Here is a 15,235-nt window from a genome sequence, read left to right on the forward strand (position 1 = left end):
AATCTAACCGCATTATTCGTACATCTGCTGAAAAAGGGTCGACGTACAGAGATAATAATAATAATAATAATAATAATAATAATAATAACAATAACACTTAACCTTTTAATGTTTCATGAGTAACATGTAGTATAATGGCGTTTTATGTTATACAACCGTTTCCCTCGTAATACTTGTGAACAAATCATACATTTAATATTCTCTTCATATTGGCAGCAAAAAAATGCGTCCTTCCATCCTCCTTGAAACTTTCGTTTTTGTAGAGGTACATGGTTTCGAGAGAGACATTGCGACGATACACCACTCGCAGATCAGAGACAAATATGCAAATGGAACGGAGTTTGATTCCAGCACAGTCTACTATATACAGTCACGAAGCTTGAGTTTTGAGGGTGCTAGACTGTGACGGTAGTATTTTGCATTGCCTGTAATGAGGCGATATTAGCGTTCCTAGTGGTCAGCAACTATCTAATGTTTGCATATTTACTACGTATTGAGCTTCGCGACTGTATATACTAGACTGTGATTCCAGTGAGTGAGAGTGTGAGGGTTGGGGAAGGCAGGAAGTAAGAGAAATGCATAGCTATCATTGCGAGCCACAATATGCTCGTGAGACACATTTTCGCCACTGCTGACGTTAGGTATCACAGCGGCGTAATGCATTGCGCATCAAAATGTTTACCTCAGTATTTTATTATATGAAATTCAGAATATTGCACAGTGTAAAGAACCGCGATATGATGGAGCTGGTTACTCACGCGTGGTGACGAATGAGATGGTGACCAGCACGGCGATGAGGGCGATGAACAAGCCGAGGATCAGCGGTCTCTTCTGGTGCCACGCCGAGCACAGCTGCTGCAGTCCGGAGCTCGCCTTCTCTGTGTACAGAAAGTAGCGTGCGATAATGAATTCCATCCAGGACTGCATAGTGGTATTTTGTTACCTACCGACAACGGTCAGACTTGAATACCGTGTAGGCCAGGCCTGCACAAGGTTTGCGCTCTCCGAGCCGGCTCACAGCTCATGAGCGGAATGCAGATATTAGCTGCGCTCTGTATAAGGGTGGACTGGAAGAAGGGGTGATCTCGTACAAAATATACACAAAAGGAAGTACTATTACGAGTGATTATGAAATGAATTCCCGTTCAGTGTTTGCAAAACTATCTTGGACTATTATTAATTAATAAAGAAATATTTATTTTACAGAAGTAATATAAATTCTATAGCTACTTAAATATACAATATCATTTTGTTATATTTTTATTTATCAGTACATCAAAACGAGGTTTTATGCTTTTGGCAACTGAAAGGAACAGTAGCCTACTGATCGTAATGAAAAATCAGTTACAGATGTTCGATGTCTGCCTTTATTAAAGTTGATTATAGAAAACAGTTGTTCACAAATATAAATGTTGAGCCAAACATAGCAATCATTTTCACAGCCAGCCTGTGTAGTCGTGGATATTATTGCTAATGTTTAGTCTTGTAAAACTCAACCAGGCTAGTAGTATTATTCAAACGATCTTTAGCCCTTAGATCACATTGAAGATCAATAAGTTCGAGCTGTAAATCGTTAAATGTTAAATGTTATGTTCCGTCTTTTAGATTCCTCCATACTGTACTGTAGCAGTAGGTAAGCAACGTGAAACAGTTACTGAGAATAGGCCTACACACTGCACTCTACTAGATAACTGAGTGGTCGTTTCCCTCTCCTCTACCTATAGCAAGTCTATGTTATTCTGACGTATCTTCCTCACAGTTCCGGCGAGCGGTAAACACGGCTCCCCCGCTCCGAAGGAGCGCTGTTTGTGCAGATATGGTATAGACTAGCGTTGTCAGACAGGGACTAAACGGAGCGGAGCGCTCCACTAGACTCGTTGCGAGCTCCGGTGTTTCCACAGACATAAGTAAGTTCACGCTCCGACTCTAGCTCCACAACCGGTTTTGGAGCTTACAACTCTGACACTACTGGTGTAGACCGAACTCAAACCCACGACCGTTGCAACGTCTTAGCCTCTATTTTTACCACAACCCAACCTCTGTCGTGAAGCTCACCTTTGTCGCCGAGTGTGCAGTCTTCAGGCCACGCCTTCCCAGCACGCTGATCCCTGTCGCTTATGAAAGTCTGGTTGACTGTGACAGGGCCGTGGTAGTGTAGGCGATGGCCCACTTGCACGTCGGAGCAGTTGTTGAGATTAGCGGCAGGAGTCGGCATTGTCTGTGGACCATGGTGCAAGACAGCGCTCTCCGTTGACGAAAATTGTGAGACATCGGTACAGTTCGCTCCTGTCCCATCTTCAGAATCGGAGACTTGTTCTGGCATTGTCCTAACCATTCCTCATCCATCACCGCGCACTAGTTGAAAATCAATGCAGCGTTTTATGTTAGTAAAGGAAATTATTAAAGGATCAACTTAGAAGGGAGTAATTATTATGTGAGGCGTTCAGAAGTCAACATGATTAACTCCACTTTTGGTTGTTTCAGAGTTTCTAAATTGGCATTGTATTAAATTGACCGTATTTTCAGTCGTCAATGTGATTAACTCCATAGTTCACTAAAAAGCCCACAGAATGCAGTATTCTTCTTGATTACATCACAGAATTAATTATGTGTATTTAATTTTAACCTTGAATATCTCAAAATCTTTGGAAAAGGAGTTAATCATGTTGACTTCGAAACGCCTCATGTATACTAATTAGCAGGGAACGGATTTATATGGACTAAAAATATATGAAATATGTAAATATATATGTAGTTATTTTTACCAAAATATGGAATTAAATATGGATTTTTACCAAAATATGGAATTAAATATGGACTTGAAATTATAAAAAAATGACTATGTACGTTAAATATTGGTACATTTTAATCAAACTAAACAAAAAATATAAATCAAACTAAACCTTATCTTCCAATGTAGTTTCAACAAAACACAATTTTTATTGTCTGTTACCATAACAATAGGTTACAAACATTTCTTTCAAGTGCTGAAAAGTGAATCTTCTTCTATTGTCTCTGAGGATAGATTTATACTGACTAAAAGAGCGTTCGACGTCACAAGAAGTAACTGGTACATAATTCAATTTCACAATGTCTGCTGGGGATAAGTCCAAGTTAATCTTCACTGTTGATTCACCACTCATCACAGCAACAACCTTTTGTAGTTCTTCATATCCAGGGTTTTTTGAAAGTACAGTGTCCACCTTAGCTCTTACTGCATCTGCAACTTTACCTCTACCACGATTCAGTTGTTCCACAGTACTATTTATAATTTCAAAACTTTCAGATAGTGAAAGGTGCCTATTTTGGAGACTTTTGAGCGTTTTTATGATGCATGAAAATGTATGCTGAATGTGAGCTAAGTCATTCTTCACACTTATGTCACAGGTAACTGTTTTCGCAGTATCAATTGAGACTGCATCTTCAGAGTCCAATGCAAGGAGAACATTGTTAATAGAGTCTATATGTTCGGCATAATATTCAACTGCTTCTAGCCATGTACCCCATCTAGTTAAAATTGGCTTTGGTGGCAATGGAATTTCAGGGTACATTTCTTTCAACACGTTAACTCTACTGGGAGCTTTGAGAAATACTTTTTTCACTGATGAAATCAACAAATCTACTTTAGGGAAATTGTCTCTGACCACTTCTGCCACACGATGAAATGCATGCGCCACACAAGTAAAATGAGTCAATTTAGGATATACAACAGATAATGCTTGTCCAGCTTTGACCATATAAGGGGCAGCATCGCTAATAAAGAATAACACATTATCGTACATAATACCCTTTGGCCACAGGATACCCATAGCTTCGTTGAACAGTTTAACTATAGTTTTGTTATTGCACTTTTCTAGAACATCACAATGTAAAAGAATTCGTTCAGAATATTGTTCACTTAACAAACCGATAACTACATTACCAACAAGTCTACCTTCTTTGTCGGGAGTCTCATCAATGGAAACCCAAATTGAACTATCTTTAATTTCATCTCTTATCTTCTGTATTGTCTCATCGTAGATGGATGGAGCATACGTCTTCCTAAGTGTTGACTCATCCGGGATTGTATGTTGAGTATATTTTTCAAGGAATTCCCTGAAGACCTTATTCTTTAGTTTGTAGAGAGGAATATCAGCAGAGATGAGAGAACGGCACAGGTCGATGTTAAACTCAGATCTTACATTCGATGTTGTTGGTTGTGTTAAAAACAATTGTCTCTGCTTGGAATTTAGTTGTTTGTTGGCCTGATGTTTACTAGTTGTAATGTGTTGTTGCACCAGGAACTTTTGTGTAGATGATACTGCACACTGACACAAATTACAAAATAATATTTTATTGTCAGTTGATAAACCATCTTCTTTAAATTCTGAAATGTAACTTGTTAGTTTTGATTTTAAATTGACTGAATGACGTACTTTTGGCATATTTACCGTCTTTATAGTATGATTTACAAAACTGAACCTATGTGTACTCTGACTGGCATTTAACTGTTGAGCTGCACAACTGAAGTCTGTTAAAAATTTTAAATTAAATTAATACAGTTTTGTAACTTACTTTCCCATTGTTGATAGGACTGCTAATTTTCAAATAACTCTGATGTTAAAGGGATTACTGAACATGTGTTTAAATCTCTATTGTTGAAATGTATTTTTAAAAGTTAATGGAATTTTGTTTTGTTTTATTGTTAAACCTAATATAATATGGACTGTTTTATATGAAATATGGAAAATATATGGAAATTAACGAAAATATGTACTAAACTCTAAAATATGGAAAAATATGGAAAATAAAAGTAGGATTTTTCAACCCTACACATTGTGAAACATAAAGATAATGCAAAATATAAATTATATTAGCTTTATAAGTAAATATGTATTTACATATAAATCCTTTCCCTGCTAATTAGTTATATAAGCATGTTGTATATGACAATTACTTAAAAAACAATATATATATATATATATATATATATATTGATGTATGTCTTAGGAGCTGGTGCAGCAAGTGTAATAATACAATGGAAATTCCAATAATAATAATAATAATAATAATAATAATAATAATAATAATAATAATAATAATATACAAATCTGGCTTTCAGGTAGTAGCTCCCTGTAAAACAGGTTTGAATAATTTCAAGTAAAAATTGTTCCGGGGCCGGGTATCGATCCCAGGACCCTTCGCTTAGCGCACGAATGCTCTTCCGACTGAGCTACCCCAAGAACTATACACGACACCGTCACAATTTTTCCCTTATATCCACACAAACTCAAATGGGCTGACAAGACTCCAGAACACAACTTTGAATGCACACAAATTCCAACAATGTGACCTCCGCGATCTCCAGATTTAAATCCGGTCGACTTTTGGTTGTGGGGTTATCTTAAAGAACGAGTTTTCCTGACACATCCAACAATGCTCTTTCGACTGAGCTACCCCAGGAACTATACACGACACCGTCACAATTTTTCCCTTATATCCACACAAACTCAAATGGGCTAACAAGACTCCAGAACACAACTTTGAGTGCACACAAATGCCAACAATGTGGCCTCCGCGATCTCCAGATTTAAATCCGGTCGACTTTTGGTTGTGGGGTTATCTTAAAGAACGAGTTTTCCTGACACATCCAACAACCCTACTGCAACTGAAAGATGCCATCTCGCAAGAAATTGCCAATATTCCAAGACATTATCTGCAAAATGCTGTGCATAGTGTCGCAGACAAGAGAACCACGGACATTTTCCCAATATTTTGTAAACCCCGGTGTTTTCCCAACACTGTGATGTTTTTGTTTTTTCCCTATCTCAAATATTATAATATTTATAGCGGTTTAATGTTTCAACTGACTTTTGAAATACCCTATATATGACTGAGAGGAAAACAATGGACTATTTTCGTGATACACTGGGATATTTTTTGGCTGTGAATGGTTCCCATTTTGAGCACCTGTGATAAAGATTGGTTAGTTATAGTGTTTTGCTTAGTTTTATGCCCTACTCTACAAGATTTTATATACAAACTTATTTGTCTGAAATTTGAAGTCCACGAAACAAGTTTAATAAATTGTTAAGAGACGTGAAACGGATGAATGGGTAAAGTTTCTACGCATTAAAATTTAATTGAAATTCGGAATGTGTAAATTTTAATATAGGTTGCTATTTAAAAAATAGTTTACTATCACATTCTATATATCTGAATAACTGTTTTCGAACACTGGCATAATATTATACGGTTTATCTCCAACAGTTTTTTTACAAAACTTTTTTTGTAAGATTAAAATTTAAGAAGTTATTAACAATATTCCATACATATTGTTAACCCTGTATAACAAATCACTGTCAGATGTAGAGAATATATCAAGAATATGCAGATAAGAACAATATCGATTTATATTTGCGTGCCATCAGCTACAGAATAAAAACCGAAAAAAAGGGACGAAGAGCAAGTACAAAATAATTAATGTTGTTTACATTTTTCTTTGTTTGCTTCAGAAATTAAATCTGTAGTTAGTTAATTTCATTGTACAGGGACATCATTTTATTTTTACTAACATTTCTAATATTAACTTGCTATACCTTTGGATCAACGATTAAGAACCGGAAACACTGTTTGCTACCCCCTTCCACGACTGGAGTTCGATGATAATTACTTACTGGCTTTTAAGGAACCCGTAGGTTCATTGCCGCCCTCACATAAGCCCGCCATCGGTCCCTATCCTGTGCAAGATTAATCCAGTCTCTACCATCACATCCTACCTCCCTCAAATCCATTTTAATATTATCTTCCCATCTACGTCTCGGCCTCCCCAAATGTCTTTTTCCCTCCGGCCTCCCAACTAACACTCTATATGCATTTCTGGATTCGCCCATACGTGCTACATGTCCTGCCCATCTCAAACGTCTGGATTTAATGTTTAGGAGTTCGATGATACTGGCGTAAAACACAAATCACTCTACTAGGTATAGGCGGGAAGAAAAGTAGTTCATCCATTTACGTAAACTAGAAAATATCGCGATTTTGAGTTTGATAATTTTCATTAGGTTTTTCTTTAATCAAAATACAGTACAGCATTAACAATGAGTGTTTTTACTCACGAACTGAGCTTTCCATGCGGACGTATTCATTATGCAGTGTATATTATACTGTCTACAGCACATTAGCGTACAATATAGAAAAACGAAGTTAAATTGAAAAATAATCATAATATGGATATTTAAACACATTTTGTAAAGTGGTGGTCGTTCATTTCGATACAGGCTTCAGTTCTAATGTGCATATTATCACACTATAGACTATTGTACGTAATTCCAATTACCAGGTTCGTACTTCGTATCAGTAACTCATGTTGAAATAATTTTGTACCTACTCTATAAAAGAGTACCTTACGTACTGTAAATTCAATCTTCACTTCTGCCCGATCCAAAAAGATAAAATTACTCAGACATGCTATCTACTGTCCGTCCAGGTGGTTATGTCGTAGGATCGTAGGAAGGGAGGAAATCACGTGACAGTTAATTACCTAACGAGGCCCTTTTATTTAAGTTATTTTAAACAATTGTATGGGTATAATATTACGTAGACGTCCAATTCCTAACAGAAATTAATGTTCTCAGAGAAGAGCTAAGACAGCCCAGCCACTAGCATTTATAGAGAGGCAAATAGAAGCAGGTGGGGGAACCGGGATGCGACGTAGGCAAATGGAAAATGATGCAATATTGAAAACTCTTCGTCACTGGAAAACGCGAACATATTTTTGGAACGTACTGTTTACTATGACCGTAAGGCTACTATGACTGTGTATGCGATCTTGGATCTGTGTGGAGGACGGTTGAACGTCATTAGTAGAAGGGGTGGGAGTGAGTACATTCAAAAACTCAGGTACAATAAAAATTGAAGTAAAAATAAAATGATGTCCCTGTACATGACTGAAATAATATACCCTAATAATTTTATGTAAATAATTTAATCCCACAATGGACCATAAATATTTTGGACTAAGAAATATGGACTAAAAACATATAAAATGGACAAAAATGTTTGAGGACATTTTAGTACGAAATCATACAGTGGAAGATTTTTATAAGTTGACATAAATAGATGTGGACATAAAATTACTGTGGACTAAAATCTTAAGTGGACGAAAATACGGTCGACAATCAGTCTGGGAATCATATTCTATTAGCCATCTCACAGCCAATTAGCTGTCTCCTAAATTGAGACAACTCATCCTGCCTGTGGTTTCCCTAACGGGCATGTCGGTACGAGCTCTGAAATAAATCCGGTGCATTTCCCTCCTCCCTGGGGGACGTCACTCGTACAGTGCAAGGGTTCGGATCCCTTCTCTCGCGAGGACCGCGGCTTGCACACTTCACGCTCGATCTGCAGGCTTTAAGGCTATGGATCGGTGAAAATAACGAAAAAAACATTAAAAATGGAAATTTTGTTTTTAACTCTAAAAAATAGGATAATGTTTCAGTTTTGTAAATCTGTGCTTATTTTAGCCCTGTGACAATTTAAAGCCTCTCAGGACGAATTTAAAGGGATCAGCACGTGCTTGGAGCTGAAGGCCTTTAAACTGACATTCAGCTGTCATTCTGACAGACTTTGTTCTACATTCTAACTAATTTTACTTTTCATACAGTTCATATTTCGCGCTGTTATGTAGGAGGAAATGTGTGTGGTAGACCTGTATAGCATGGAAGGATATCGATAGTATATATCATGTAGGCTACATGGTGTACTTTGATTCTCGTTTTCTCGATTTTCAACATTTTGTAACATTCAAAATGCCCTCAAGAATGCAGTTTTTCTCCAATGTCAATGAAATTTTGCAAAAAAAAGAAATCCACAGAAACATGTGAAGTAAACTGACACATGTGTTTTCTTCTGTATTGAAAATATTCAAATCACCATGTTTTGAGGATGTGATAAGTTTTAAAAAAAAAATAAAAAATTAACAACTAAAAGGGTAAATATATTTTTTTTTCTAAAAAGTAATTGGAAAAATATGAAAAGCATGTGTCATATTTTACATACATCTGTCAGGAATAAATTAAATATAAATTTAAAGAAAAATTACGTAAACTTTGAAAATTGGGACAATATAACTGAGCATAAAAAACAAAAATTAATTATAAGTAAACTAATTTGAATATCAAAGTGAAAATTTGTGTATTGCGTGTCCACAGTGTAAGAAATATGTGGCAAAAGTTTAGGATTGATTGATGTAAAAATATAGAAGTTAGAAATTTCACAGAGCCATAGCCTTATCATCTTCGGCGATCCTGACATGTTGCTTCCTCCCCCCTCATTGGTAGCTATCTATTTTCTTACGTTCCTTCAATGGAACGGCGAAAATCGGATTGAGATAAGTGGTCAAGAGGGTTGGAGCTCACATAGACATTCTTTCTCAGGGACGTGTTTCCTGTACCTTTTAAATGTTTCTCTCCCATGGACATTGACCATTTGTATGCTTGTCGCGCGTGACAAACAGCTGTATGTCTACTCTCATTGAAAATTAGACACAATATATTATGTACTTTTACTGAGCACACTCCATACTATCACCCCCTACCATATTTACTGTTCTTCCTCAGTCACTCTGTATAATGATCCAACAAGGACTTCACGATTTGTAAGTTGGGTCTTGTTTCATTTTCCACATTATTTCCTGACGAACTGAATATGGAGTAACAAACTCAGTTCAGTTGCAGTTCCATTTAACAACGCTTTATCAACTTCGAGGTTATCTAGCATCGGTGGTATTTTGGCGAGATGAAACCGAGAAGTCGCCATGACATTCTCTTTACACTTAAGGAAAATTTCGAAGAACAGACAATTAATTATCCCGAGCTGTATTCGAACCCACGCCGAGTGCGGCTTTGGATTAGGAGACCAAGCTGAGTATTCCTCTGTTTACGGTAGCAATGTTTTGAACTTGTAAAAGACGGTATATAGTGGAGTTCACGTAAGATTAGTTCCTAACAAACTGATATGGTTGACTTTTTATTGTTGCCAACTGTTGCCAGACATCACCAAAGGTGTAAAATCACAATATTATATGCGGATATAATATTTATTTATTTTATTCATTAGTTCATTTACTAATTAATTTATTTACTTATTTACTTATTTATTTTATTTACTTACATTATTTTATTTTATACATTATTTTATTTATTTACTTATTTATTTATAGTTATTTATTAAATTTATTTTATTCATTCGTTTATTTATTTATTTATTTTATTTACTTATTTTTTATTTTATTTTATTTTATTCATTCTTTTATTTATTTACTTATTTATTTATTTTATTACTTACTATTTTATTTTATTTTATTCATTATTCTATTTAGTCTATTTATTTACCTATTTATTTATTGTCATTTATTAAATTTATTTTATTCATTCGTTCATTTATTTCTTTACTTATCTATTTATTTATTTCTTTTATTTACTTACTTTTTATTTTATTCTATTTTATTCCTTATTTTATTTATTTATTTACCTATTTATTTATAGTTATTTATTAAATTTATTAAATTTATTTATTTACTTAGCCTACTATTTTATTTTATTCATTCTTTTATTTATTTATTTATTTATTTATTTGCTTATTTATTTATTTATTTATTTATTTATTTATTAAATTTACTTAATTTATTTTATTTTATACATTTGTTCATTTATTTATTTACTTATTTATTTTATTTCCTTACTTTATTTCGTTTTATTCATTCTTTTATTTATGTAGTTATCTATTTACTTTTATTTATTTATGTATTTTACTTATTTTATTTTATTCATTCTTTTATTTATTTATTTACTTACTATTTATTTATGTAGTTATCTATTTACTTTTATTTATTTATGTATTCTACTTATTTTATTTTATTCATTCTTTTATTTATTTATTTACTATTTATTTATGTAATTATCTATTTACTTTTATTTATTTATTTATTTATGTATTTTACTTATTTTATTTTATTCATTCCTTTATTTATTTATTTATTTACTTACTATTTATTTATGTAGTTATCTATTTACTTTTATTTATTTATGTATTCTACTTATTTTATTTTATTCATTCTTTTATATATATATATATATATATATATATATATATATATATTTATTATTTATTTATGTAGTTATCTATTTACTTTTATTTATTTATTTATTTATTTATGTATTTTACTTATTTTATTTTATTCATTCTTTTATTTATTTATTTATTTATTTACTTACTATTTATTTATGTAGTTATCTATTTACTTTTATTTATTTATGTATTTTGCTTATTTTATTTTATTCATTCTTTTATTTATTTATTTATTTATTTACTTACTATTTATTTATGTTGTTATCTATTAGTTTTATTTATTTATTTATGTATTTTACTTATTTTATTTTATTCATTCTTTTATTTATTTATTTACTTACTATTTATTTATGTAGTTATCTATTTACTTTTATTTATTTATTTATGTATTTTACTTATTTTATTTTATTCATTCTTTTATTTATTTATTTATTTACTTACTATTTATTTATGTAGTTATCTATTTACTTTTATTTATTTATTTATGTATGTTATTTATTTTATTTTATTTATTCTTTTATTTATTTATTTATTTATTTACTTACTATTTATTTATGTAGTTATCTATTTACTTTTATTTATTTGTGTATTTTACTTATTTTATTTTATTCATTCTTTTATTTATTTACTTACTATTTATTTATTTATCTATTTACTAATTTATTTATTTATTTTTATTTATTTACTTCTTCAATATTTAAATGTGTTGTCAGCATGGAATCCATTGGTTTCACTAACCAGAGCAAGACTGTGATATAACGTTCAAATTTCAAATAACACTCGCTAGTAACTTTCGTTTCATGAACATTGGCAGCTTCTTCAAAGGCAAACGATGCTGTCAACATAACAGTTAGAAAGCTACTGCCAGATGTAATATCTGTCGGTAAAAGAATTCGAAACAAAGTTGGTCAAAGTAAATTCAACCTGACAAATAGAAAATCACTATAATCCACTAGCATAATTATGTAGCAATAGAAAGAAAGCGACTAGTTTTCACTCTTTTAAAAATTATGGTTTATTGAACGACGCTCGCAACTGCAGAGGTTATATCAGCGTCGCCAGTGTGCCGGAATTTTGTCCCGCAGGAGTTCTTTTACATGCCAGTAAATCTACTGACATGAGCCTGTCGCATTTAAGCACACTTAAATGTCATCGACCTGTGCCGGGATCGAACCCGCAACCTCGAGCACAGAAGAGAGTTTTCACTCATAAGGGATGAAGTAAGAAGACCTGGACTGTAGTGTGTTGCACCTCTGCAGGTCATTCTTTAACCCTTAAAATAATTTTCAAGGAAGTTCAATGGCCGTCTAAATTAATAGATAATTTCCCCTATCTTGAAAGATAGTGGGATGTTAACTCTGCGGTTTTGTGGTTATACGATTATTTAAAAGAAAAAACGTGCTTAGGCGGACTTACGTCAATTCTTCAGTCGAAGGAATTCGTGACGCAAGATATGACAGCTTTTCCTGTCCTGTGTAAGCAGCATCGAAGAGAAGCTGCTGTCTGTGCTAGGAAAATGTGGACATCTACATTAACAATGAATGCGTTTTGTTTTTAAGATAGCCTAGCAATAAATTAATTAATATAATGAATATTATGAAATAGTTCTTACTTGTTTTCTCTTGTGTTCGTTTCCTGTGCTTTGTATTGTCCTGTTTTCCTCCTGTAGCGATGTTACACTGGTCAGCTGAAATACAGCGCTGCTTTCATTGTGAATATTAACATTATTTTTGTTAATTTGTGATCCTCACAATCTCTTTTAGTAGCGAAACCTAAGACACTCGTTTTTCTCTTCACATCGTACATATCAACAACTTAACAATAACAACAGTCATGTCTGTCGTCCGTGCCCATGGACAGACCTTGGTCATTCGCATGATTCGCTGCAGTGTTGCCAACCAAAATATGTCGAATCTCGCTATATGTAGATGTGACAAAATTCCACTACATTCCGCTGCGGTGAAAATTACAGAAAACAATCGAAACACACTTTACTGACAAATTTAATTCGTGTTGTTTGTAATACTGCCAGTGAAGAAGGATGATGGTTAAAGATGGTAGATTTTCGCAATTACGATAAATGTGAAATGTGCGCAAATGCTTTCAAAGAAATAATTCTATATTTTAAAGCATGTTAAGTATATTAGTGTAGTTTTTTAATCTGTGATAAAATGCGAAATTTAATACAAAATGCGAAATGTTTTTCTGCGAAAAAAGAGCGAAATTACATTATATGTGGGTTTTTAATCGGAATCTATCTAAAGGTCCCGTAACATGCAGATTCTTACACTTTTTCGGTCACACCACCATGTTAGCTTTTATGGTACGAATAGCACAGGAATGTGAACTACCTGAGATCCTCTTTGTTTTTGTTTTTTTTTTTTCTCGCTGTTATTTATACTCGCTTTAACATCTCTGGTCATATCGCGAGTTAATCTTTGGTTGAAATCCGAAGGCCTGTGTACTATTGTTGAGACTGGTTCCATTGTTGGGAACTAGATGGCGACTGTATATGTATTACTGATTTGTTATGAATATGATTTCGGTGATGAATGAGGCCGGTGATATTCAGGGATGTTGTGGTCCGAATTTCCTGGCATTTGCCTTACGGTTGAGGAAAACCCTGAAAAACCTCAACCAGGAAATTCAACCCGACCGGGAATCGAACCGGGGCCCTCTGCCTCTCTACAATGGGTTATTTGCATTGCACTAGCAATTTCGGTTAATGAGAAATTAACAGTAAGCTAATTTCTTCTTCTTCTTCTTCTTCTTCTTCTTCTTCTTATTATTATTATTATTATTATTATTATTATTATTATTATTATTATTATTAAAACCATGTGCATCATTGCTTTTTACGTATTAGTTCTACTTATTTTACTCGTTTTGGATTTTAATTTCCAATTTTTTGGCTGCCTGAAGCACACTCATTCATTTTTGTTCTTGACCCCGCAAATCCACCAGACGGCCTTGATTGCGTGACAAGGAAGAGAAATCCCGTTCACCTTTTTTTTCTCATACAGTATTCACAGGTTATGTAACCTTCTAATACAACTAGGCTTGCTGCATATAGTTCAGTGTCTTCTAATTTACCCGTGATAATATTACCTACGCACAACAGCTATATCTACGAAATCATGAATGAAAGACTGCAGTAAAGTGCTCTGCCATGGCGTCATACACTCTCCCATTATGCTTTATTCTGAAAATTGTTAAGTGCGTCATCACGATCTGTAGTCACGGTGTTTTGGAAGTATTGTTTGAATGTTTCCACAACATCCATCAGACCATCACTATCAAATAGTGTAACATTTGTACGCGTACGTTCATGCCATCTTTGTTACTTATTGTTGTTCACATTGTTGTACAAATTATAATTTCCCCGACAAGTTATAAGAGAAATCTCAGGGGGCCTTAAAGCAATAATAATAATAATAATAATAATAATAATAATAATAATAATAATAACCATAATAATAATAATAATAATAATAACAATAATAATAATAACAACAATAATAATAATAACAATAATAATAATAATAATAATAATAATAATAACAATAATAATAATAACAATAATAATAATAACAATAATAATAACAATAATAATAATAATAATAATAATAACAATAACAATAATAATAATAACAATAACAATAATAATAATAATAACAATAATAATAATAATAACAATAATAATAATAACAATAATAATAATAATAATAATGGTGTTTATTTAATCTGGAAGAGTTAAGGCCAAACGGTCTCCTCACATTCAACGAGAAGTAAAACTGCGATAAAAAAAGATGACAAATTTACAAAATACAGCACACACACAAAACTTAAGTAGATAATCATAATACAATGTAAACAGCAAGTCTGTAGAAATGAGACATGCAATATTAAAAAATATGAGACAATAATTTATGTATTTATTTATTTATTTATTATTAATATTTGTGTGCTGAACAACAGCCAGAGGCCAATTATAGTTCAGCACAATACACAAACAGAAGATACAAAGGTGCAAAACAAAAATAAATAATATCATAAATAACAAAAACATACATAAATACAATTGAGTACAAACAGTAAAAACTAATAGTCAAAACGAAACTGAACC

The 15,235-nt window shown here is 32.9% G+C and overlaps 1 protein-coding gene across 4 annotated transcripts in view; it reads right to left on the minus strand.

Annotated features, from left to right (window-relative positions):
• LOC138695104 (serine/threonine-protein phosphatase 6 regulatory ankyrin repeat subunit B-like) overlaps nt 1-12,988 on the minus strand; it is a 29,210-nt gene extending 16,222 nt beyond the window's left edge. Inside the window, exons 1-4 of one of the 4 annotated variants that reach the window (XM_069819499.1) lie at nt 12,722-12,988; nt 12,526-12,612; nt 2,056-2,355; nt 759-878 (exon numbers count right to left, since the gene is read on the minus strand). In XM_069819499.1, the coding sequence (XP_069675600.1) occupies nt 759-878; nt 2,056-2,335 (400 nt within the window). In that variant the 5' untranslated portion in view covers nt 2,336-2,355; nt 12,526-12,612; nt 12,722-12,988. Of the gene's footprint in view, nt 1-758; nt 879-2,055; nt 2,356-12,525; nt 12,636-12,721 lie in introns of all 4 variants that reach the window. The other 3 variants (XM_069819497.1, XM_069819498.1, XM_069819500.1) reach the window with 3 other exon arrangements.
• Nucleotides 12,989-15,235: the final 2,247 nt, after the last annotated feature.

Source organism: Periplaneta americana, chromosome 2 (assembly GCF_040183065.1).
Source record: "Periplaneta americana isolate PAMFEO1 chromosome 2, P.americana_PAMFEO1_priV1, whole genome shotgun sequence".
Taxonomy (NCBI): domain Eukaryota; kingdom Metazoa; phylum Arthropoda; class Insecta; order Blattodea; family Blattidae; genus Periplaneta; species Periplaneta americana.